Below are 26,125 nucleotides of genomic sequence, written 5' to 3' on the forward strand. Positions count from 1 at the left end.
ACGAGAGCAATGTTATCAGCCCGAGTGTCGAAATGCTTTAAGTCACTCAGAAGCTAATAAACGAGTGCTAAATGACAGCGACGCCACACACTGTTAAAATGATGAACAGCACCAGCGCCCACCTTTTAACCAAGAATCGCATTGACGTGAAGGAGTTCGCAGTACGCATTCTCTAGTGAAACGGCCAAAAACTTTCTCCGATTCAGGAGCAACCTATAAAATATCCCCAAGCTACGGACCACTGCACTGTCTATGTAACCACTCCATCTTCTCTGACAGCAATAAAGTGAAGACTGTGAAAAGCACATTACAGTACTCCTCTCAGAGAAAAAAAAAAACACATCTGAGCCACAGGCTGTCTCCTAGACAGAAGAGAGGATAGAGTGAACCCATTCATAGTGCATAAAGTTATTTGGCTGGGATAAGCTCACGCTAGAGCAGAGCGGCGTACGCTGCAAGTTGCATGTGTAAGGCACTTTCACTGAATGAACATCGCAACATTAAAACGCGCAGCAGACTCTTCAAAGCGCACCGACGATATACGGCGCATGAAGTCATAGTTCAGGCGGCCTGACTCGTTGCCAGCTTCCAGGATCAAGCTCGGTGCCGCCTCGGCCTTAGCATCGCCGCGCTTCATTTCATGTGAAATGTTTTCATTGTTTTATTTCTGCCCTTTACAGAAATGCGGTGGGAGAAAATAAATAGCAGACATATGATAGGGATTGAGAACAGAGAGCAGCGTGATTGGGAGAGTCTCATTATGGTTAATACTTCCAGTACTTCTGGCTCATTAATTCAGGCATGCCCACTCAGCAGATGAGTCATTAGCAGTCGATAAACCGCTTGTGAAAACGAAAGAGTTCGGCTAATTCATTCAGGATTATCACTCCCCTCTTTTACTCGCGTCTGATTATGGCAGATGTAATCCGAATTTTATTGTGCTGCTATTTATATCTGGTGAATCTTCTCCCCGAACGCGGGGTCAGAGGTCGCAACGGAGCGGCAGCTTTGGACGGGGCTCGGCATCTCTTCTGCGGCGCAGATGCTTGCAGACACCTGGGTTTTCCATTAAATAATCCAGGCTGCACTCTGAACTGTGGCTCTTCCGCAAAGGTCATCTACTGTATGTTCACACTTAACTGTGCAACATTCCCAGCTGGAGTCGTATGAAGCACACTGACCCCTCTTCATCAAACGATAAAAAGTTGTGAAACCGTGTCAGCTTCCTGCAGCATGTAGTGTTCCTAGTGGTTCAGCTGTGTAGTTTCACAGACAGAAAGAACAGGTTCACATGCGGTTCATTAAGAGAAATGTCACTACGGTGCTGAATAGTGACATATTTACAGTACACAGGTCCGTGCTATTCACATTTAAAAGAAGCGAGGAGCCCGTTTCACAATCATTAACACTTCTGGATGATTGCTGGTGACCTTGGAAAGAAGTTATCTGAGGAGTAAGTAATGAAAAAAAAAAAAAAGAATGTACGGCTACAAGTAAACATCCAAATATGCGCGTGTGACAGAGTCCTAAATATATTCCCGTGTGCTCGCTGCTCTTTCAAAAGCATATATCTCCCAAAACGCTGACATTTTTACGAGCTGAGAAAACCAGCCCTGCTTTCGTCTTCGTAAAGACGCATTTTTAAGATGATCTGGTGGTTTTATTGGTTCATTTGGCTGAAAAAGCAAATTCTCTGGACTCATTAAGAAAAAAAACTCCGCTGTGGTATTTAAAAAATAGCAGATATGATTTTTTTCCTGCAACAATTGTACAGTTATTTGTCTGCTCTACACAATGATAAAAGTCTCTAAAAGGTCAAAATATTCTTTTATTTCATTAGGTTCTATATTCTTAGCTTATATAGTGAACAACTAGGTCTCACATTAACTGAATCTTACTTTAGGAGTGGATATTGGCTCATGTGCTCACAGTTTCATCTCCATACCATCAGAAAACACCTACAGACCTCTTACTAGGTAAAAAATTCCATCTTTTCACTGTCACATATGGAGTATCAGCGCCGAGTGTCTTCTCTGAACGATAACCCACAATGATGCTCGGTAATGGCTGGGACATTTGAAATGCAAACGGGCTCTCGCATTTCAAATCCAGAGCATTCCCTGTGACATCCTGGAGTAAAATATCCCACACTGCTGTACTGGCTGACCTAAAATGATCAGAATGCTGACCCACACAGAAGGAATAAATGTTTCCATCTACTGGTGAGAAATGCGAATTTCAGGTTTTGCCCCCTCTAAGCATGCAACATAACAAGTCAAAGAATCTTTCAGCGCCTCTATGTATAGACTGCCGTTAAATGCCTTTCTTTCTGTTAAGTGTAATGACCGGTCAGCTGCTTGCATCCTTCACAGCAGAGCCACCACGCGCTATCAACACTTTCCAGGCAAACTGTCATACGTGTGTCAATGAAATCAGCCAACAAGAAATCTCCCATTCATTTTTTTTTTCTCTCTCTTTGCATCAGCTCCAGTCAAACAGACAGCAGCTCACACTCATCCATGCAACCACACGCCCAGAACACACTGGAAAAGTAGTTTCCTTTACCTGGAGGGCAGTTGCATTCAGGTGATGTTTGTCTGGCGGTTCGAATCTTGACAAAATTTTCATAGGAGCGCTGAAATATTAAAAAAAACAATGCATTTTTCATTCATATGTGTGCAAATAAATAATTTTTAAAAAAAAAGCATCTGCGTGGATTTGTTTACCAGGTAGAGTGACGCGCAGTAACGCGCCCAAAACAATTAACTCACGGGAAGCAAGTGCAAAAGCCAATGTTACCTGAGAGAGCAGCTCATCCACTCTTTGTTGAATCAGTGAATTGAAGTCATCCATGGTGGAGTAGCCGGCGGCATGGATAAAGGTGTGCTCGCCTTTCCCACTCTCCAAATCCACAACTCGGTTCTTGATATCAGCCGCGTTAATGCTCAGAAGAATGCAAAAAGCGATGGACGCCACTGAGCATAAAGACGTGATAATGTTCAGCGCTGCCGTGCGGCAGTGCTGTCGCTTCTGGTGCGCCACTTCTTTCTCCATTTTCCCCACGCACTTAGATGCTCCTCTTGCCTCCGCGATCTCCATTTAACTACAACTACACGCGCTGCTGGGAGCAAGCCGCATCTGGCGCGGAGTCACGAAATGTATGGCACACGGCTCCGAGAGTGTGCGCCCGCGACGCTGCGTTCACGTACAGTGCCTTCGCGGTGACAGCGACAGTTAGATGCGTGGAGCGCCACTCCGCTCCAGCCGAAGCGAGTCAACCTGCCTGACGGGGCTCTTGCAAACTTGTTGCGCGCAGATTTGCACAGAAGTCTGGTGCAGAGGAGGCTTCTATTGTGCACAGTAAAGTACAAAGGCTGGCTGGGGGAACAGACGGCAGTGCGCACGTAGTGGAGTCGGCATTACCACTCGGCGCTTTTCCATGGCGCAGGCATGCTCCCCCTCATTAAGGCAGCAACACGCCTCCAATCTGTCCTGACTGATTAACATAATTTATTGCCACGCTCCTTTTGTGCCCTTAGCGCAGTTGCCATCAGTTGATACGAGGTGCAGTTATGGGGCAAAGGAATGCTGCGTAAAGAGGCTTATACGGGATTAGAAACTCCATTTTAATATGGTTCGTTGCGAGGACACTGAAAGATCGGAAACACGTTTAAGAAACAGTAAAACATTTATGTGGCACCATCAACGTGTTGTGTAGAACTGCGTACTCTGAACCAGCGCGTGGCAACGTTGAAACGTGGTTTTGGCGCTGCGTAAAAACGCACAAAAATCCTAAATTCTCGGTTTTTAAGGCTTACCTGGACGGAGCTGCAGGGGAAAATGCAACATCTTATCGAGTGACAGTGATTAATGGTTCTCACTTTTAGAAAATAAAAAGCCACAAATCTTAAAGACTGGAAGACAGGCGCCTGTCTATGTGCCTTAAAATCCACTGTCCGTTTCACTTCTTTGCTGATGGATTCTGATATGATGTTAATCAGCATGGAGGCATACCTGTCCAGTTGTTACTCGATGAGCACAATTACAAACAAAGCATGCAAGGCATGGTACTCAACTTTTCATGCTATTGGGGAATAAACCATGGTGGGTGTGGTAATGTACATGAAAACGCTTCTAATTTCTGCCACAGTCTAATAAGGATCTTGCACTTTGCATCTTCTCTAACCCACATTCTTTCGGAACAGTTTATTTTGACAGAAACAACAGGAATGTATTTGCATTTACTGGGCTTTGGCACCACCCTCCGGCTCACGTAAACACATCAGCACAACTGGAGCCCTCTAATGCGCGTCAAAGGTGAAGGTTATAATATTACAGTGACGTGCGCGTTGTTGCTTTTCATTTGCGTTGGTTTGAATCTAGTGTTTCACGAACGGCAGGGGCTGACAAATCCTCAGCCATCTGCCAGAAATGCAAACCAAAGAATCGCCTATTTTTTTTTAAATGAAATTACATTTCATTTCGTTTTCTTTTGTTGTGCAAAACATAGTCGAATTTCATCGAAGGAGAAGTGCACTCTGCACGGTTCACTTGTTTTCAGATGTCAAAAAGTTTTCCGAGTGATGCTGAATGGTGAAGTGTTTTTTCAGATGCGGTCAGAAATTCTAAATGCGTGAGGACTTCAAATATCCATAAATCCTCGTCTGACCCGACTCCTAATTCTGAGGTTCTTTTTACATTTTAATACAACTTCGCATCGAATAACTCAAGATGAGGGATGTGAGTGGAGCGGAGCGGAGTGCGGGCACAGCCGAATAGTTATCAGTGTGGAGTTGACTCACCGTTTGTGTTCTTACTTCCCACAACTCATGGAATGTGTTTTTCTGTGTAAAGAGGGGCTGCCAAAACCTTTATCAAGTCAAAGAACATGTCCAAATGGAAAACATTTCCTTTCAAGAGCGTTTTGGCATTGCTTGGCATTGTCTGTCAGCAATGCTAAGAAACCGTAAAGGAAAACCCAGTGTAAATGTGCACACCATTCTCATTTTGCCCTCACCTGATTAAGATTCTCCAGGTAAGGACTGCACTGTTGTACCTGTTGGGGCAGGACAAATTAAATCTCCCTCGGAATTCTTACTGGTAGATTAGTTCCCGAGTAATTTCATTCGGAATAAATGTCTAATCAGCTAAAATGAAGCCACTTCCACCCTTGTATATCAGCAGCCATTTAGCCTGTCAGATCAGGTGTAATTGATCAGTCTAATTGTGGTGCTGTTGTGTCTAGTGCCACAACCATTCCACTGAAATAGCATCGAGCAACACCTGCTCCTTGCCACAGAGCCCTCATTTAAGCTATTAATGGCACCTGTTTCCTCTGCTTTAACATGTCAACATGGCCGCTGCAGAAAAGTGTCTATTGCACTGCCTCTTTTATTTTATTTTATTTTCCCTGTTTTTATCTGTCTTTTTTTCTCTACAATTGGTCTTCACTTTGTGCTCAGTGTACTATTGTGTGTCTCTGAGGGTGTTTTATGTTTTATGTTCCTCTGCGTCTTGTCATTCTACCGTGTATCCTTGTATCCATGTCCACCTTATGTTATGTCCTTCCTTGCCTATACCTAATTTGTACAGTGTCCTTGGGTACCTTGAAAGGCGCTTTTCTAAATAAAATGTATTATTATTATTATTATTATTGTCCATTAATCCGTGCTTATTTCCAGGTGATTACTCATGCATTCATTAGATTAGCCAGCATACTAGTCTGGCACAGTCTCATTAAAAATTGGCACTATTGGCACCATTTCCCCAGCGACTTGACGGGTTTACCATCTAAAGTCACTGATTTATAAAGCTAAATGATTATCTCACATTCTAGTATTTTACTTTTTTTTTTTTTTTTAACATGTATTTATGCTATCCTGACAGGACTGAGGAGCAGCTTCAGTGACAGACTGCTTCACCCTCGATGTGTGAAGGAAAGATACAGAAGGTCTTTCCTTCCTGCAGCTGTAAGGCTCCACAACAGCACTCCTAATATGTGCAATATATCTATTATTTATTATATCTCTGTCATTTCTGCATGCTGTTGCAAACTGCAATTTCCCCATTGTGGGACGAATAAAGGTTTATCTTATCTTATCTTATTTTAATCTAATCTTAGACACTGTCGCCATCTAGTGGACTAACGAAGCATAACATCCATCTTGTAAACGTGTAAATGTGTTCCTGACTTCAGCATCTGTTTGAAAAACCGTTCGGGAGGTCACAGGATCACCGGGTCAGCATCTTTTTTAAGGCTGTTCCCCGGTAAGTGTGCAGGCCTAAATCCCGTCTCTGCCTCTGTGACAGATGGAGTCTGGCTGGCCACCAAGTCACGTTGCAGAGTGCACGATCCGCATAAAGCATGATTAAAATGTTAATGTTGACTTTTAAAATCGTAGTTTTATTTATTTATTTATTTATTTATGAAATCCTCATTACGCGCTAAAAAAGAAAAAGAAAAAGCGCATCTCCACGAGCAGCGTCACCTTGACAACCAGCCTCGCGTTGGTGTTTATTTTTAGAAGCGACTCTCCTTCGACGCACATCCCATGTTGCTGCGGTCAATAATTCATATGTAGCAGGCCTGTGCACGGCGCAAGAGTCAGAGAGAGCCGACTGCTACGGCCGCAGGATGCCAAACCCCCGGGGTGCAGCGACGCGCCCCAAGATGCAGCAGACGGCTCAGCCTAACCGGGACCAACAAAAAGCCACTGTCAGGTGAGCCCATCTAGCCTTGTCTGTTAAGTTTTTATTTGTAGAAACACAATTTGATTGGGTGTGAAGTGCAAAATACCTCCTACAGCTTGTGTATTTTCAAAAACTGTCTGTGTGGAAAGGCAGGAAGCCCTAACCCAGGCACCAAAAACCAAAAGCTCCTTTAGGATATTGTCATTTGAATTGACAAATTGGATCCTTTACTCGTTTTAAATCCTTTGCATGAGGGTTTTTTTTTTGTTTGTTTTAAATCATCACCTTATTATGGTTAAAAATAAAATAAATAAAACCTTGCCTTGGTGTCCAGGGGGCAGCCCCAGAAACAGGCCTCCACGACCAAATATTACCGATTTCACATAACAAGTGTGTGTTTCAGATCCTTCTACGTCAAACAAAAATGGACGAAACATCCCCCAGCGGCCAATGGCCCACCAGCGGCCCCTCGTCCGCCAGCCAAAGACTTCAGGAGACGCAGAAGCAACCTGACCGCTTCTGAGCACGGGATCCAGACGCTACCTGAGATGGACTTCGCAACGGTGTACAATAGTAAGCAACTGCAAGATCACCACTGGGAAACAGTCAAGGGACGTTACAAAGCACATTTCCGAATCCCAAATGAAATCCACCGTCTCTTTTTCTAGATTGCTTCAAACCTTGGAAAGTGGAAAAGCGCCAGCCGTTTAAGTTGGAAGACTGCTTGAAAGCCAGCGAAGGATTTGGCTCCCAAGACAGAAAACAATCCACGGCAGCACCCTTTGAAAGCATCACCAGCTACAGAGCGGACTACACAGCCAAGACCCCGCAAGGTGAAGGCTGCTTTGCAAACCAACAAAGTCGTCCTGCCGTTAGAGCTTGTGTCTTCGGAGAGAAGGCGGCTTGCGACATAAGCAGAGAACTTCTTAATGGAGCCAGTGAATTCTTGAATCAGTTCAATAACTGGACTCTTGAAACTAAGTTCCAAGGCCAAGTCAGGGGTCCATCAGCAGATCACAAAATCCAATCCACGGCACGCATGATCCAGGACGCCAAGCCAACCTCACCACCACTGCAAACCAGGGACAAAAGTAAGAAAACCTTGCAGGGAGTGACCCTGAAAGCTACCAGCCCACAATCTAAAATGACCAAAACCACAGAGGCTCCTCAGTTTCCTGCAGAGAATACGGTGTTTACTAGCTGCGAGTGCTCCGTTGGAAACGAAGAAGCCAGGATGTGCTGGTCCAGCTGCATGGACAGAGGTGTGACTGAAGGGGGCGGCTGTGTGGAGCCATCCCAGGCCCAACAAATAGCCTGAAGCGACACGGTTTCTAAGAGAAGCTAAGGCTTCCTCGAGACCAAGGCCGCTCACAGGGGTGTGACGGTGCCACACACGATCTCACGTAGCTTCTAACTCTGCCAGCAATAAAAGCATAAATGGTAATGAGATTGTGTAACGGCAGCTATTTTTAAACCAGCCAGCGTCTCATGGACACTCCTCAACACACCTAATATTGACTGCTGTGTGCCGAGCCTGTTTAAAGTGCTAACAATGTGAACAATAATTAATATGCAAGTTCAAACGTCTTACCTGAAGTGTTTTCTATAATTCCACAAGCACAAATATGTTTTTAAATATACGACAACATATGATGTTAATGATGAAATCAGGACATTTATTTAAAAAAAAAAAAAAAAAGGTGGTGATGTGTCCACTTCTTCACTGGGAAAACTTTTAAATCAATTATATTTACATCTATACTTCTTTTTTCTTTAAAAAAAAAAAAAAAAAGGGCTTTTAATTAAAAAAAATACACCAAAATATGTCTATGCATAGCAGCAATTCTTGTTATCTTGGGGGATCCAGTGCAAACAAGAAAAAAAAGGGAACGTCTGAACTAACTTATTCTTGTTCAAGTTTCCATTATGTTCTCTTCCAGCTAAGGACACATATTAACACCAACTGCCCCCCACTCCCTGTCCCCCAAAATCAAGTCCACAGCGTTAAACCTGTGGCGCTTGGCAAAAAAAAATATTTTCAGTCTTCTTGGAAACGGATGTGCTTGTTAGCCTCCTTGGCCCGGGCCATGATGATTTTTTCGGCTTTGGATATGAGCTGAGGTGCGACAAGAAAATAGAAATAAGATGTGACAGCAGATAAACAACAGCTGGATTAGCTCAAGTGCATGGTATGCGAGTGGGTGTGTTAAACTGTTATTGTTATTTTAAACTACTAATGAGTACCAAGAATAGGCTGCTGAGAAAATACACATTAGGGCTTTGACTCCGAACTTCGTTATTCGAATATAATTCGATTATTTTAAGAATTGAAGATATTCAAACGAATTTTAGGGATCTCTTAATATTCGAACCTGTATGGGAATTACTTTCAATTCAGATTCCGAGTTTTTTTTTTCACGCCTGGTGTGACAGTGTTTTTCTTTCGAAATCATCATTGACTTACGAAAGGTTCCTGTAAGCTTGTGTATTTCCGATGGAGCGTTAACTGTGTCGTAACAGCATCTTCTGTTATATCCTGCTTGTTACATCTTCATTCCGACACGGCATATCTTGTTTGCTTAATAATAAAAATTTTAACACGCATAAATACTCAGCCTTTCGTGCACGTAGTCTATTAACATTGACTGATACACTGCCCTCTGGTGGACAGAACACATAGAACTTAAGTTTGATACCAATATCAGTCTTACTGAAGACATTTAATGGTCAAAATATAATTAATAAATATTCGAATATATTCGAATTTTAATATTAATAAACAAACAAACTTCGAATATGATTTTTGGGCAAAAGTCAAAGCCCTAATACACATTCCTAAATTACAAAAGTCCAAAACTGTATACACACATCTTTATTGCACTGACTGCAATGACAGTATCACAGATTATGCAGTATATTTCAAATCGATTTGCTATTTTTACTTGGAATAAATAACTCTCACTTGCCACTTCATTAGGTACACAACTGAAAACTAATGCATTCTAATATAACTGCACCAAATCCCCCTTCGTGACTGTTATAATGTTCAGGTTATGTTGAAACATCGTCAGAGCGGTGGTAATTTAACTGAATGATAATTTTGGAGGACGTAATTTGTGGTTTTGTTAAACTGGATTGCATTAAACGCTAAAGAGTGTTTCTGATATTAAGCCTAGCCCACTGAATACAATAGAAACCTGTATAATAGAGCTACAAACAGCCTCCAAAATGAATCAACAGCTCTCAGTTATTTTAAACAAAAGCTTAATATCATGATCTTCATAAAGCTAAGATTTGGTGCATTCCTTTTCTATTAGTGTACCTAATAAATTGGCCAGTGAGTGTATATATATTGTTGCACACTGTTAACACGTGTTTGCTGATCTCACCTTCTCTGTACCTCGCTTCTTTTCTCTCGGCCGATTCAGCTTGACCTGTCGGTCCACCAGGATCTTCTGCCAGTATCTCTGCTCGTGGTCACCTTTAAAAGGAATTAAACCGATCGCACGAACAATTGAAAGTGAGTCTGTGAATCATTACGAAGCCTTTCTAAATACGCAGAACTTGAGACAAGCTGATGCCTGGTACCCCAATAAATTATTTTCGCACCATCATCAATTATGAAAACCAAAGGGCTGGCTCAGTCATCTGCATCCTCCACTTACGTTAGACTAGACGTATGCAGGCTGCTACACACAAAATAATATGAAGAAGTTTAGAACTCATACCTGAAAGAATCTCAAGCTTCCAGCTGTGCTTTTTCTGCAGTTCAGCTCTACGCTCACTGACAGCTTTAGCTTCCTCTGGGGTGTGAAAACGGATGTGTCCTTCAGCATCTCCTTCCAAGATGTCAATGTAGGCCACTGGAGATACCTTGCTCAAGGCATCCTGCACACAAAGACAAAGAAACGGCACGTTATATAATATTTCTTGAAGCGTAATTCAAATCCAGTGAGTGAATTTTCATAACCAACTGCAGATGGTAATGGTGAGTGTCATTAAAAGCTGATGAGAAGGGTGTTCTGTACTTTGATGATCTTCCTCGCTGGCAGCGGCTTGCTGTCTGTAATCTTCACGATGACGCCGCTGGTAAACTGAGGACCCTGCTTAGGTGCTTTTTCGCCGTCGCTGCTCTTCTTAACTACACAAAAGAACAAGGGACAACATCACAGCTGTGAACAAACAGTATCAATCTTGCAAATCCTATTCTAACGCACTCTGCGAGCACTCACACCTTTTAAAAGATGAATATCACCACAAGACGAGTTTAAAGTGCATTTTCTGTCCATTTCACAACTGTCTATTTCACAACAGCGAACATTCATATAGTACAAATACCGATCCGCCATAACATTATTATTATTCCTAATATTGTGTAGGTCTCCCTTGCGTCTCCAAAACATTTGTGAGAATGGACATGGGCCTTCTGAGGGTGTCCTGTGGTGTCTGACCTTTGGGTCCTATGGGTTGAGGGGAGGGGCCTCTGTGGATCATCCCACAGATACTTGATGAGTTTGGGATCTAGTGAATTTGGAGGCCAGATCGATACCTTGTGCTGTTTTTCATGTTTTTTTAGTTGTTCCTAAACCATCTTTGTGTCTGTGTCTGGCTGCATCCTGCTGGGGATGGCTGCTGCCATCAAGGAGTGTCATTGCTATGGGGTGGGGGTGTCTGGTCTGGTCTAGGTGGGTGCTACATGTCTAAGTAACATCCACATGAATGCCAAGTCCATAGTTTTCCAGCAGGAAACCCTAACCCTAACCCTGTTGTCACAAGATGGTCAATGTTATTACTTCTCCTGTCAGTGGTTTTAATGTTCGCCGTATATTCTGCACCTGCGTAAAAGACAATAACTCTTCATACCAGCAGGTGGCAGTAGTCGGTGTTGATCATTCAGAAACAGAAAAGGGAAGAGCTACTCTTAGCTGGGAAGAGCCACAAACCATGGCACTGGGCTGGCCTCTCCTGAACCATGTTGACCGACTCTTCTACAGTTCATTCATTCTAGATGATCATGTTGTTGTGAAAATATTTCTGAATCTTAAAGTTTAACTGAGATACAGCTGTAAACGTTGCCATTTTCTTTGTTTAGGGCAATAGACACAGAAAGAAATACAAATACAAAATACTGAACTGAGTGAAAAGGTGGCAGAGATCTGATTAGTGGTAATGGTATGAGACACACTGTCAGAACTAGGGTCACAGACACTCACAGAAACTCACCACCAGACCGACACTGGTAAGCTTGGTGTGTCACGTCACTGTGACTAATGTCATGTGATCTGCAGCTTTAACTCTCTCAGTGTCATCTTCAGTGATGTCACTACATATGATATGTAAATTTCCAACATGGAAAGGACCAGCTGTGTAAAAACTTTTTAAATATTTCCCAAAAAAAACAGTCTTTGAATGCATGTGGTGTGTTTGAACATTTCATCTCATTGAGCACTTTCAGTTCACATGAAACCTTCAGTCATTTTCATTTTCCTTTTCCTTTTCCTGGGTTCACTGACAAATGACAGTCGGTAAAAGTGCTGACTTGTGACTGTGTTAACCAAACAGATACGGGAATTTTATGGGGTTCATCAGTTGTGCGTTTCTGATTCACGTCTGGCCACCACTTGGGTTTATTTATTTTCCACATCTGCAGTGAAACTCACCATCTGCATCTTGAGGACCACTGTCCGTCTCCATTCGACTCTTGTGCTCCTTCTGATCCAACTTGCTAATGCACTTCTTCAGGGACGTCATGCTGCGCTTCTGCAAGGTCAGGTACTCATCCTTCAGTTGAAGCCACTCTTTCCTTAATGAAGACAAATCAAGGAATCACGAGTGTTACGGTTATTTTACTCTAAAAAGGGGATTTTCACCGATCATTTCCCAACTGACACACGAAGAAGCTCTTACTTTGATAGAACCCGGAGTGGGATGACTTCTTCCCCGATTTTCAATTTCTCTTTGTGCATCTTTTTTCTCTTCCTCTTTGCTTTGACATTTGCATCATCTCTGTTTTCTTTCCCCTTCTCAACACCGCTCTGTGTGTCACTCTTAGTGGGTGAATCTACGAGGGGAATAACAGAGTTAACACAATATATTGCAAGTGATTCCTCAAGTAGGCCTTGATTGTGAAACTGTTAGTTCCTCTTGACATTTTGAACTGTTCATAGACTGGGATCACTTACCACTCGTTGTTGCATCTTTCCCCTTCCCTCTAGATTCACTCTCGCTGGTTTTTCTCATCTTCGATGGTACATCACTTTCCGATCCCTCTGTTGTCTGTGACCGTCGTCTTTTTTTCTCTGACAGTTTGCCTGATGTTTTCGGAGTGTCGGCGACCTCTGGTTCAGAATCTGCCACTGCTGCCGGGTGCTTCCGCTTTTGCTCGGACGGCTCCGCTTCCATCGCTTGCTCTTTGACTTCTTGTGCAGACGTCTGTACCGTTGCGCCTTCTTTCTTTTTCTTCTTCTTCTTCTTTTTCTTCTCTTCTTCTTCACCTGCAGTACACGAATGTCAAGAAGTGGGGGTATATAAAGCGCATAGCACCCGCAGCCATTTACTTGATATTGTACCAACATCAAATATCTCATTAGTCACATATGGCATCCTATGATTTTCATGAACTTTAGTTTAACTACTTCAGAGCTAATTGTCCCAAAAATAGCAGCCTTTATAATAGCATTATGGTTATGACAGTATTTGTCTTGCTAGCATTACCATTAGTTAGTGTGGAAGCAGCCAATTAAATGGTGAATTTCAGCTATTCCATTGGGTTCATAACTGTAAATCTGTGCCTTACCAGCCACGAACCTGACTGCACGGCACTGGTAGAATTTGACAAACCCAGTTAGTCAAAATCTTGGCATGTTCAGACTCAGTGTATTATAATAATACACACGAGATAATACACTGAGTCACAGAGGTCAGCCCCTACTACACATTAGGTCTGCATTAACCGCTTTAGATTCTGTAGTTAAAACAAGTTTGAGACCCTGTGAACTTTACCTGATGGTGCACTGTCAGCAGGCAGCGGAATAGTCTTCCCACTTCTTGTCTTGGGAAAAATCCCTGGTTTCCTAGGTGCATCTTCTGGAGGATTGTTCAGCATCTGTTTTAAAAAAACAATCAGAATTTCCCATTAGGTTCCCTTCAACGAAATAACAACTTCCAAACTCACATAACTCCCAACTTATTTCAGACATTAACATGAAGAAATGTTGACGTAACAAAATGTTAAGTGTTCACCTCTATGGCTTTCCGCGCTTCTTCCTCTCTCTCAAACTCGACAAATGCAAAGCCCTTGGGGTCACCGGTGGACCTGTATCTGGGGATGCTAATATAAACCACATTCCCGCATTTCGTAAACACTCTTTCTATCCAGCTGTGTGTCACATCCTTGGGCAAAAGTTCCTGATAACAAAAGAAAAAGAACAGCATTATTTTGGGATGTTACAATATTTTCTGGAAGGCACATAACATGGAACAAACTCACCAACAAATTTAGAGTCTACACACAGTAAAAGACTCAACATCAGGTGTGAATATATAGTAATAATAATAATAAAATCTTTGTTCTGTATAGATGCAAATTAGACCTACAGAGGTCACTCCCAGTCAATATATTCATGTGAAAAACAACCTTAACAAATAAAACACCAACAGAAAATATTTTTACCACATAGACTGTGCGGCTGTCTTCATCACTTGGTTTGTCTCCAATTGGGAGTTGACGTCTCACTTTAGTTCCCTCAAGGTTAGTCTGAAACGCAGAAAAGCATTTGTTTGCATGTATATTCACTTGAGCTGAGATCTGGACCATCATTGACTCTCAAATTATGCAAACACAGTGATAATTGCAAAAAATATAAAACATAATGATTCACTGTACCTCAACAACGGATGAATTTTTCAACGCTCTGGCAATCAGCTTTGTGTCAGTTGTGAGCTCCTTCATTCGATTGAAGTTTGCCAACACAGATATATCAACATCTACAACAAATATAGTTCAAGAGTTAAAAAGGCAAACACACACACACACATCTATATATATATATATAGTGGCGTATTTTTCGTGTACAGGTTGGCCCTTACAGCCATCTTCTGAGTCCTCAATGAGCTTTTTCAGAAAGCGATCCTTGTGAAGGTTGACATCTCCGAACCAGAATTCCACTTGCTTCTTCACATCAGCCAGCAGATGTTTGACACGGGACCTCTTCTTTTTTTCTATGTCCTTGTTCTTACTGCTGGGTTCTGCAGTATGGGCATCACCAGCTCCCCTCTCTGTGTTTATCATCCTGGGGGATGGACTGCAGGACTGCAACACACATCAATAACACAATATTACAATGAGATAAAAAAAAAACTCCAGTGTTGTATTTAAGTATTTAATCTTTAGGTGTAATCACACGAATTCCTGGCTAGTCTTTCAATGTGGAGTAGATAACTTACAACCCTAACAGGCAATGGTATATCCATGAGTGCTGTGTGCACTAGGAAACAACACTCATGCTGCACACACCCCTTTAATAGCAATTATCAATAATGGCAAATCCTAGTAGTCCAATATTAGTAGATAAATTCACCACTAGCTTAAAATTTCTTCACTATGTTATGTGAATGCTTAGCTGGATAGCTAACTGTTTGCTAGCTATCACTAACTTCGCAGTTTTCGCAGTAATTGGTAATTCGCGGGTAGTCGCATTTTAAAAATCCTGCAGTCGTACATACGTTTTGAAATCCCCCAAACCTTCCCTTTACATTCAAGAGTCCCTATCAAACACGACTAACAAGACTCACCCTATTTAAGATGAGAGAACAGTCCAAAATGACACCGCATTAACAAAAAGCACATTAAACAGCAGCTAGCTGGCTATCTTCATAAAAACGGCTTCGCTTCCTGACGTCGCAGAGTGACTTCGTCATAAAAGCGAGCCGTTTACTCAACTTCCGGTACGGTTTTACCAAAACAAAAACAAAAAATAAAAGCCTGATAAAAGTCTATGCCAGTACGCACATGGTTTCCACATTTTATTGACATTTGTGCGGTAGTTGTAACAAATACAATCACGTCATTTAAAAAATGTAAAAAAATAAAAAAATAAAAAAAAAAACACAACGGAATACAACGCCCTTCACGATAGTGCATGGACATACGATCAAAAGTAAAGTAGAAAACACATCAGTAGAAGACACACTTGCATAAATAACCGTTTTAAATAGACAATCTGAAAGAGAACAATATTGTTAGTTGTAGACCAGAGCTTAAAAAAAGTTTCAGCATGAGTTCAGCTTATGACACGGTTTGACCTTTTATTTGGAAGGGTGGAAACACATCTAAAGCTTTGCTTTTTTGCCATCATTGGTGAGTGGAAATTAAACAGAAAATATCTTTCAGTTCTCCGTCGGTAACTATAACGTTACCAACATGCTATCGTCGACTTCATAAAGCAAGATTTTTCAGCGGTGCAACATGGCCGGTTAGCTCAGTTGGTTAGAGCGTGGTGCTAATAACGCCAAGGTCGCGGGTTCGATCCCCGTACGGGCCATCATCTTTTCGCTCTTAATCCAACGAATAAAGATGCTGATTACACTACAAACACTACCAAACGACTTTTACATTGCATTACGTTCAAAATGGAGAATACCATTTAAGTTTCATAAGATATACATTCATTCCAAAAATGCATCCAGACAAATGTACGTGAGTGAATCTGACCAATATATTGTATTTGTGCGTTAATAATTTAATCAAGCTCTAGTTGCATCATCAGCATCAAAATTGACATCTACAGCTTATTTCTCAAGGCTGGTGTAGGCTTCATCATAGTTTCAAAGTGCTCTCAAACTTTCTGAGCTTCTTGCACATGTCGTCCTCGGTGCAGCACTCAATCCTGCTCTTGATGAGGTGTGCTAGTTGACTGTAGAAGGTCATCACCCACTTGGCTTCCAAGCAGTGGGCTGATATGTTGCACACTTTGTGGAGCACCGTCAGTAACTTCTCATTGCTGCAGAGCTCGCACCTCTTAAACACCCACTGCACCCACGCTTCCCACATACTGTCGTCTGTGAAATTCACGGTAATGCTGTCTTGGGTGCGCACAGACTCTGGCTCTACATCAGTTAAGTCGTTCCATACGGCCCTGTGCGGAGAGGGAATGGACACAAGCTTCAGGATAACATGCATCGTTGAATTATAATTTATTATTTGTTTGAAAAAGCCATTCACTCACACAACTTTTTCGAGAGGGACTGGGGTCAAGTCACTGAGGGAGAGAAGGCCTCTGTAGCTAACTCGATTCCCTTCCATCCTGTGAGAGCAGACGGGCAACAGTAGAAAAGGGTTTCAAATGTTCTGTCATCTCTGTCCCTAACTTATCATGCATTTGGGCTCTATGAAGTAATTGTACTGGTTTGGCATTTTATCATAACCTACTTTAAAAAAAAAAATCAGGCAATCATCTTCAATGTGGGAATACTTTAATTTCCTAATATGTTACGGCACATGCTCTCAAAACCACACAGACAAATCTTACCACAATTCTTTAAGCTTTTTTTTCACCCGTATGGCGCTACTAAGAGCCACCAGCTCATCATCGCCAATGTTTGACCACCCGATTCTACATGGGGAACAGAGAATGTGACTCATCATGAAGACAAATGACACTCACTAACAACGCCTGCAAAAACAGTCTTACCCTAGATGAGTGATACTTTCTGATGCTTGCAGAACATCGGAAAGGACCCGGACTGTTTCCATATCAAGGTTGTTTTCGCCAAGCCTTAAAAAATATATGTAGAAATAGAGCATGAATCACATATTGTGTGATGACACAGTTCCTCATTATTTTGATATGCTACATCACTATTTTGAGATACTAAGTCATTATTTTGATTCATTCATTCATTCATTCATCTGCTGTACCCGCTTATTCCCGTTAAGGGTCGCGGGGGTCTGCTGGAGCCTATCCCAGCTGTCATCGGGCGAGAGGTGGGGTACACCTCTCGCCCGATGACCCCGCGACCCCTAACGGGAATAAGCGACTATCGCAGGGCCAACATAGAGAGACAGAGAACCATTCACACTCACACGCACACCGCACACCTACGGCCAATTCAGAATCACCAATGAACCTAACCAGCATGTCTTTGGATGGTGGGAGGAAGCCGGAGTACCCGGAGAGAACCCACGCAGACACAGGGAGAACATGCAAACTGGATTCGAACCCGGGAACCTCGCTGTGAGGCATCAGTGCTAACCACCTCGCCACTGTGCCGCCCTCATTATTTTGAGATTCTACTGAATTAATCTAAGATACTATGTCATTCATTTGAGATGCTCGCTTGATTTGAGAAGGTTTCTGATTATTCTGATGTTCCGATTAATTTTAAATACTATTCATTTCACATTATCACTATTATCATGACAATTCTGAGATATTTATTCATTAATTTGAGATCGTTTCTCATTACATTAAGGTGCTGAGTCAGTGAGTCAGATGTTAAGTCATTCTTTGAGAAAACCTCCCATAGTGTTGAGACGCCATCTCATTATTTTAACATACTGAAGCACTAAATCACAACTTTGAGAGACTAACATCCAGGGTTGGGTAGTAATGGATTACATGTAATCTAGATTACGTAATCAGATTACAAAAATCAAGTAACTATAATCAGCCCAGATTACAATACAAAAATTGTGTAATCAGATTACAGTTACATTGTTGGGGATTACCTGATTACATTTTAAAAAGAACATGTTCACTTTTGTTCTATGATATGTTTACAGACTTATTTACAGACTTATTTTGAGATTTTGAAAGACATGTTGTGGATATGTTATGAGAAATGTTCAGAAAGAGAAATATGAGAAAATATAGAAAAATGTTTTAGGAATGTTTTTAGTTGTAAACATTCAATATGATGTGAGAAAAGAGTTAAACAGGTTGATATGAGGATATGGTCTGAAAAACGGATATGTTCAGAGTAAAGAAAGTACTTAGTAATAAATCTAAAGTTTTTAGTTAATACAGTTTTTAGTTCATTCACAAAGGAATGCTTTACTGAGAGCAAAAAGTTTTCTTAGATGTAATGAAATAATAAAGAGAAAAATAAAAAGAGAATTCATTGATCAATTCTGTGACGGTGTCTTCTACTTAAGGTGCATATTTATTGAAGTAATCTAAAAGTAATCAGATTACGTTACATGTTTTTGGTAATCCAACTGATTACGTTACTGATTACAAAAATTGCCATGTAATTTGTAGTCAGTAATGGATTACATTTCAAAGTAATCTGACCCAACCCTGCTAACATCTTATTTTGAGTGCAACTTATTTCAAAGGCTTCCTGAGCCTTTCCTATTATAACCTTAGGACAAATTGACTTCAATAGACGATCGATGGCTGTAGAGAACTATATTTTACACAGAACTCACCAAAGACTCTCACATCTGAGCAGCAGTGGCTGAATATCTCTTAGTGCCTCATAGGTAACTCCAGTCCCTGTGAGATCCAGCTCCTTTATGTTGCCTTTTGTGAGGTTTAGGAAGTACTTGATAGCATTGTAGTCCGTTTGAGAGAGTGTTTCATCGCTGACATTAACTCGTAGTGTCTTTGGTTGCACATCAAGTGCTAAGGAGGGGTCCTGTTGTTCAAACAGACAGTGTAAATAGTTCAGCATATGGGCTCCATTTTCACAGAGCATTGTAAGTTCCGTCATGATTTTGCGACGATAGGTGTCCACTTTTTCTTTTAGGCAACACAGCCCCACCTGCCTTGACAGAAAGCTAGCATTGCGCTCGGAGAGGATTCCAGACAGGAAGCGGTTGAAAAGATCCAAGTGTCCATCGTTTGTGCCCTGTCCAAGACTTGCCGTGTCTTCAAGTCCATCAGGTATAGGGTGATCTGTCACTGCGCAGTACATTGCGGCAAAGAACTCTTGAACAGTAAGATGAGCGAAGGAGAAAACCTCTTCGGTGCAGCCAGGCTCTTGTGCAACTGTCTTGTCAAGGAAGGTACTAACGAGGCTGCATCCCTCTAACGCTGCAACATCTTGGTCACTGCTATAGAATAGTGTTTGATGCTCCATTAGCTTTTGGAAGGCAAGTCGACCCAGCTTCAGCACAGTATCAGACAGCTGTTGGGCAGTTTTTGATCCTTGGCCCTGAAGAAAGGTTTCAGCTCTGCCTTGGGTGTGAGAACGAAGCAAGGCCACCAGATACTGCACGTAAATATCCGTCATGGTCTTGGGGCTTTCTCCACAGAGATCTTTGTTTTCTTTGAGGATACAGCACACGATGTAGCAAAAGGCAGGTATGTAGCAGAGCGTGAGCATCAGTTCGTTTTCTGATACCAACATGAACATGCGGTCGGCAAGTGCTCTGTCTTGGAAATAACGAAAGAAGAAGTCTCGAACTTCAGCCAAGGAGAAGCCAGCAATGAGCACGAAGCGGTCGATGCAGCCCACAGGGATGTGGCTGATAGCCGCAGGCCGGCTTGTGACCATGACAAAAGCGTTGGGCAGCAGTTCACCCTGCATTAAGCTCCCAAAAATCTCCTTCACCTCAGCATCTTCATCTGGCTCGGTCACAAATACGTCCACGTCACAGCTTCTGTAGTGTCTGAATTCATCAAACCCGTCCAGGATTATGAGCAGTTTGTTGTCATTATCCAAGATGTTGTCTAGTTCTTTAGCAAGGTGTCTGTTTTTACGCAAGATCAACTCCCGAAAGTTGGTAGGCTTGTCAATCAGATTTAAGTCTCTGAAAGTCATGTGGATGACAAAGTCAAATGCAAAGTAGTCCTTGTTTCCGCCAAAGTCGAACAGCATCTTCTGCACCAGGATGGTTTTTCCGATACCAGCTACCCCTGTCACCAGAACTTTCTTGACAGGACGGTTTCCATTTGCACTGGCAAACAATTCCTTCGGTGAGATCTTCCTGTGCGTTGCTGACTTCTGCTGCAAACATAGTCGCTTTTGTCCGAAGGTCAACACCTCGTGTCTTTTATGCTCTAAGCCCTGGTGTCCGTCTACTAACAGGAGGTTGACGTAATGTTCAGAAAAAAGGATTTTCTCTCCGTGTCGAGTGTTGTAGAAAAGCATGCTCTCGCTCCTGCGTCTGAGGACGTCTTTGTGTTTTTGTTTGACTTTGTTGTACTCTGTAGAAGAAAAGAATGTCTCGGTTACACCGTCTTCTTTTCCATGTAAGAACGTGTCGCTTGAAAGTTCTACATGAAAAACTACGCTCTGTTTAAGAACAAATAAGAACAATGTAAACATATTTGGATAGTTGTAAACAACTGGCATCACTATGGTTTGAATTACATACCTGTGGACTGAGGCCGGTCTTTGTTCCATTCTTGGGAGGCCTGGTGATGATTTCTAACGGAGAAAAAAATCCTGGCCGCTTCCTCACCTTTGCACTCTACAATATCCAACACCTTTCTCACTCTTGCCCTCGGTCCCAGCTGACACAGCACTTCCTCACGATCATCTCGAGTGAACACTTCCTGCCTTACTAAAACTTCCACAAGGGATTCGATCTGTCCCTCTAGCTCATCCAGGAGGGAGACCCGCAGCACCCTCACTGCTGTCAAACACGAATTACAAAGATCCTTTTCCACCATTACTAATCCCAAATGATCCTCAGGAACAAGTCAGAAGAGGCACGTCATTGTCAGCTGATGGTGCCAGTTGGAATTGCAGCATCCAGATTCATGCTGTAAAGCAATTTCACAAAGCCTGGAAGGATCTTGTGAATGCATGTCTCTCCTCCAGAAATGAGAAATAGTGTGTGAACTATATATATGTCACAGAAAGGGGAAGTGCTTTTGAAAGCACGTGTACAGACAGCTGTCATCATGATGTCGTAAGTCTCGCTCCTCTGGTTTACGGTGCAACCTCCCACTTCTACAGCGTAGTACTTTGAGTTTCACTTGCAGTCCGATTCTTTCTTATTTTCAGAGAGAGAGTCACAACACCGTGTAATAAAAAGGAATGTTTTATTTAATGATAAACCAGGCATGAGCAAAGAACAAGACATCAAGTCACCAGCAGAGGGTCCCCATTGCATGCAAGTCAAATACCATCAGCTGCAGAGAAATGAATACTTAAAACCTACTCCTGTAATTATTTACAAAACTATGCACAAGAACACACATGGAAATAAATAGTTACAACGACAAAACAAATATCTACAAAACTTATAGCACATTTGACATTTTTCCTCCCACGTAACCACATTGCAATGAAAGGCCAAGTAATCTCCTGCTAGGCTGTGTGCTGCACTCAACGATGAATCATTGTGGAACCCAGGACGTAATGTGCAAGCGCTGATAATGATCCTTGCAAATGACCCAACACGTGAATCTAACGTTTAAATTCAGGCCAGTATTCAAATCTGTCCAAGAATGAATGAAAAAACATAATTTGTTGGACATTACGAACCGGGCTCAGTCACACCAGCGGGGAACCATTGTGCTCACCTCAAATGTGCTTTCACGTCGCAGAGTGGTTAAAGGGACATTTCAACAAAAAATCATTTCAAGAAATATCATATACAAACTAGATTTAAAAAAAGAACAAAAAGAAAGAAAAGAAACTCTGCAAGCCATGTTCTTAACAAAGACTTGGATGAGTTCTGAGTGCAAAACAAGTGTCTTTTTTTTCCCACCCAAGCATTTCTTTGCTTCAGTCATATGCCTCCTATAGTGCAATCCATGCAAGAGAAGTCTTTACACTGTCGTGCTTAAAACACCTGCACATCTTTATTCCTTTCTGGTTCAAACGACTTCACCAATCATCGCATTCAACAGCTGCTAAATGACCCAAGATGGTAGTAGTGCAGACCGGGAGGAGGCTGATACCAACTGCATACCATTTATTCAATACTAAGCTCAGTCATGTAAGCTATTTTTCCATTTATGACTAACATTATACTGGTTTCACCCACACTGTGTTAATAAATGCTCTTTAGGCATTAAAGCTACTTAACATCACTGTTTTGGAGACCATTGCAAAAAAGACAAACACGCAACTTTCCAGTGGTTATCACATGCTCAGGGGGTTACCCACAATTCCTGGGTATTAGTTTTTAGATATGTCTAATTTTCTAAGCACATTCAGGAGTAAAAAAAAAACATGTGTGTGGAATTTCTTGATCGTATGCATCCTATTTTGCACATGAATTGATGGTGCCAAAATTGCGCCATTCGTTGTTCTGTTTTATTTTAGGAAAACCCTGAAAATACACCAGATTAAATGAATGTCAACTGCTTGATAGTCAATCCTCCAGTTCTCCTTTACAAAACCGCATGGTCACTGCAAGTTTCTACTACTCACAGTGGCAATGTATCATAGGAAATATATATTAGGTTTGTCTAATTTAGAAATGAAAGGAGTTGACACGAACTTCAGATTTTTTTTTAGAAAAGGGAAGTAAAACTGAAGCCTTCATTTGCAGACGGGCCTTTCCTCCGATGATACTTCCAAATTCAAACTGGCATCTTTGAGTAGATCACAACCACTGGCAAACCAAACATTCCTCCCCACTCAGGTGTCCCCGTCCTAAGCTGATCGTTGAAGACAGTGATGGCTGTTAGGGAGGTCTCCGCTGACACCTTCCTTCCACCCCTGATCCAGGTTTTTCCACGGCCCCTCGTCTCACGCCTCGTCTCAGGTGTTTCGGCAGGAGAAACAGCAGCGGCTCTTAAACTGCGGCAGCGGGCAGAGCTCCAGCTGTCGAACCTTCTCACAGTACCTCGTACTGTCTCGGCACTCTCCGTCTGGGATGCACAGGGGATAAAGTTTACCACACAATCACCTCTCCCAAGATAAACCAGCAAGATTGTGTTGTTATAGTGTTTGGACACTTTCACTTATGTTAAAAATACCAACTTCTGCAACCCAGCTTTTATGAGCAACACTCAAAAAACAAGACATCGTCAAGTCTCCCCAGAAATAACACTGCATTTGTCACAGGCACTGATTCAGCTAATTAACTGGCACAATGTTTCTGGAAATACCTGCTGGCACAGAGATTTTTCAAAAGTAAACATTTATGGCTTTTAGCGGCACAAGTGAATTTCCCTGAATAAGTATTAACGCGGGGTTGCCAGCAGATGTGTAAGAGACTGATACTCCTAAACTTCATGAAACAGCACATGAAACTAAAACCGTGGGTATTGTGGGATAAGCCCAAGTGCGAGTTGGTTTTCCGATTTTATTTCTTTTCAGTTCCAATCAAAGTTGTTGTTATTTTACTACTTTATTTCAGGCCAGACCTCACAAACAGTCCTTTAATGTAACAGTGACAGCAACCAGCTTGTGCTCAGCGGTGGAGGAAGTATTCACATCCTTTTACATAAGTAAATATAACTAGCCACACGAGAGAAGCACACTGTCAGAAGTAGAAAAAATACTTGTGATAAAAATGTTACTTCACTAAAATGTTAATCACGTTTTAAAAAGTACATCTCTTATCTTATTTTATCTTATACTATTTTTTTAGTATACGATTGCTAAATCTCATGATTCTTGATCCATTTTGTTCTAAATGATTATATGTTCATGCTGTATAAGGCCACTTTTCTAGTTGATTAAGCTGACTAATAAAGTTTCAGCTGTTTAATTGATAAAAAGACATACCATTTTGGAAAGTCTTCATATGTTTTGTGAGCAGAAAATATAATTTGTCAAGTAAGATGTAATGAGTGTAAGTAGATAATGACAATAAAAAAAACACGCACAAGTCCTTATAGTATACAGTAATAAACTCGAGATCATTCTAAACTTAGCATGTCTGTTTTTTTCTGATTCAAAATTGACAAAACAGCTGTCACAACATTTTCTTACCTCTCCCGCAGGACAGTATATTGCATCGCTGCCAGCTGGGAGGACGAGGCCTCCACATGCAGTGATGTTCCCGCGTGGCCTTCCCGGTCCGGTGGTGCATGCAGGTCACCTGCCGTGACTGGAAGCCATGCCGACCGCAGGTGGCGGTGCACTGTGTCCATGGGCCCACACGCCAGTGAAGGGCACACGCCCCCGTGGAGCAATTCTTCAGCGAGCTTGGCCTGAAAAAACAAACACATATGAGGCACAAAATTTTGCTTTATTAAAACATAAAGCATTTTAAACATAAATCATCACCGCTTGAATATCTAAGATTTGATGGTCATGCTTACCTCTGGAGTCCACTGCACATCCTGTGGGGGACTTTGGTACCATTAGTGTCTTGGCAGTAAACGTGGCGGTGCTGCGTGGCCAAACTGGGACCAACACACTGGCCATGACACTGAAGGAGAATCAAAATTACAAATAAGCTTCAGCTTTTAGTATGAACGTATATTTTTGTTATGTTGGCATTCTTAAGCCTTCTTGCAGTGCCTCATAACATGTGTGTTTCTGCTCAGTAACAAATGGACTCACCAGCCCCCAGGAGGTAGTGGCCCATCTGGCACAGGGGAGAAGGTTGCATAGTCTAGTATCTGAGGGTCTCCTCCCTGTTCCAATGCATTGCTCGCTCTCCACCTCTCTTGACCTGCCCTCAGGACCCTTAATGCAGCGTACACTCCTGGTCTGGGATCCACCGCCACAAGTGGCCGAGCATGGTGACCATGAATCAGCTTGCCACCTAATCCAACCACAGGAAATATCAGTTAGTATTTAGGAGTTAGGATCACATGTCCGAACAGAAGACGTCTGAGTGAGATGCAACCACTGTAGTTATCCAGCCACAGTATTTAACATATCTAATCGTGCAAACATGTAGTGATAGCAATCCACCTGAGGGGGCAGGCTTGTCCTTGGCACAGCTCAGCTGACAGGCTGATGTTACTCCTTTCAGAACAAGCAGGGCCATTTGTTTCCATACTGTTACTCTGGACACAGCTTCTTCCTTTGCCACCTGGAAATACAAGAGACCAAATGGGTATAGATACTGGCAGAAATCAAAAGAGGACAAGATTTAATTTTCTGTTGACATATTTAAAAGAAAACCACCATCACACAATTGCAGTATTTTGAAAAAAATGTTGCTGGACGAATAAGATGTTGCAATGCCTAACTAACTAATATTTACATCTCTGTATGTCTTTTAAATGAGTTTCCTGTTATTGTCAGCTGCTTCATTCTTCTTCTTTGATCTCATTAAGATGGTTGTTTTTCTCTGTATATAACTACGGAAAGGTTGATGTTGTTCAGACTGCACTTTTCAACAACCTAGAAAAACAACGTACTTGGGATTGTCTTCTTTTTCTCCTCCTAAAACTCCTCCGCCTCAGACTACACCTATTACTGTTTCTTTAACTGAATTTAAGAAAATACGGTTGGGACATTTTCTGCACTTTAAAGTCTCTTCATCCTTTCCATTTAGATTAGCTGAATGGGCTACATCGAGTTAATCTCCTTTGAAACATTGCCTGGAACCTCTAATTGTTGC

At 42.0% G+C, this 26,125-nt stretch overlaps 5 protein-coding genes across 5 annotated transcripts in view; 1 reads left to right on the forward strand and 4 right to left on the reverse strand.

The window, feature by feature from the left end:
• Nucleotides 1-4,312, reverse strand: part of col25a1 (collagen type XXV alpha 1 chain) — a 150,299-nt gene extending 145,987 nt beyond the window's left edge. Inside the window, exons 1-2 of the mRNA XM_084553750.1 lie at nt 2,800-4,312; nt 2,566-2,635 (exon numbers count right to left, since the gene is read on the reverse strand). Coding sequence (XP_084409876.1) covers nt 2,566-2,635; nt 2,800-3,099 — 370 coding nt within the window. The 5' untranslated portion in view covers nt 3,100-4,312. The remainder of the gene's footprint in view (nt 1-2,565; nt 2,636-2,799) is intronic.
• A 2,357-nt stretch (nt 4,313-6,669) lies between these two features.
• Nucleotides 6,670-8,270, forward strand: LOC311486844 (uncharacterized protein). The gene is made up of 3 exons (XM_084542866.1): nt 6,670-6,720; nt 7,094-7,263; nt 7,359-8,270. Exons 1-3 carry the CDS (start codon nt 6,671-6,673, stop codon nt 8,006-8,008), a joined length of 870 nt encoding a protein of 289 aa, XP_084398992.1. The 5' UTR covers nt 6,670; the 3' UTR covers nt 8,009-8,270.
• A 172-nt stretch (nt 8,271-8,442) lies between these two features.
• On the reverse strand, nt 8,443-15,597 carry larp7 (La ribonucleoprotein 7, transcriptional regulator). The gene is made up of 13 exons (XM_084542850.1): nt 15,484-15,597; nt 14,779-15,001; nt 14,576-14,676; nt 14,363-14,446; nt 13,933-14,097; nt 13,693-13,795; nt 12,873-13,184; nt 12,598-12,751; nt 12,351-12,493; nt 10,719-10,831; nt 10,419-10,578; nt 10,080-10,171; nt 8,443-8,806 (listed from the first exon to the last, which is right to left on the reverse strand). Exons 2-13 carry the CDS (start codon nt 14,978-14,980, stop codon nt 8,729-8,731), a joined length of 1,707 nt encoding a protein of 568 aa, XP_084398976.1. The 5' UTR covers nt 14,981-15,001; nt 15,484-15,597; the 3' UTR covers nt 8,443-8,728.
• Nucleotides 15,598-16,381: 784 nt separating this feature from the next.
• On the reverse strand, nt 16,382-21,588 carry LOC311493362 (NACHT, LRR and PYD domains-containing protein 3-like). The gene is made up of 6 exons (XM_084551983.1): nt 21,014-21,588; nt 19,121-20,843; nt 17,382-17,465; nt 17,220-17,303; nt 16,917-16,994; nt 16,382-16,826 (listed from the first exon to the last, which is right to left on the reverse strand). The coding sequence occupies exons 1-6, from the start codon at nt 21,309-21,311 to the stop codon at nt 16,508-16,510; spliced, it is 2,586 nt and encodes an 861-aa protein (XP_084408109.1). The 5' UTR covers nt 21,312-21,588; the 3' UTR covers nt 16,382-16,507.
• An 81-nt stretch (nt 21,589-21,669) lies between these two features.
• The window catches only part of LOC311493352 (ADAMTS-like protein 1), a 93,567-nt gene continuing 89,111 nt past the window's right edge, over nt 21,670-26,125 (reverse strand). The window contains exons 22-26 of the mRNA XM_084551973.1: nt 25,471-25,591; nt 25,114-25,318; nt 24,870-24,979; nt 24,538-24,758; nt 21,670-23,468 (exon numbers count right to left, since the gene is read on the reverse strand). Of these exons, the coding sequence (XP_084408099.1) occupies nt 23,359-23,468; nt 24,538-24,758; nt 24,870-24,979; nt 25,114-25,318; nt 25,471-25,591 (767 nt within the window). The 3' untranslated portion in view covers nt 21,670-23,358. The remainder of the gene's footprint in view (nt 23,469-24,537; nt 24,759-24,869; nt 24,980-25,113; nt 25,319-25,470; nt 25,592-26,125) is intronic.

Source organism: Chelon labrosus, assembly GCF_963514085.1.
Source record: "Chelon labrosus genome assembly, chromosome: 1".
Taxonomy (NCBI): Eukaryota; Metazoa; Chordata; class Actinopteri; order Mugiliformes; family Mugilidae; genus Chelon; species Chelon labrosus.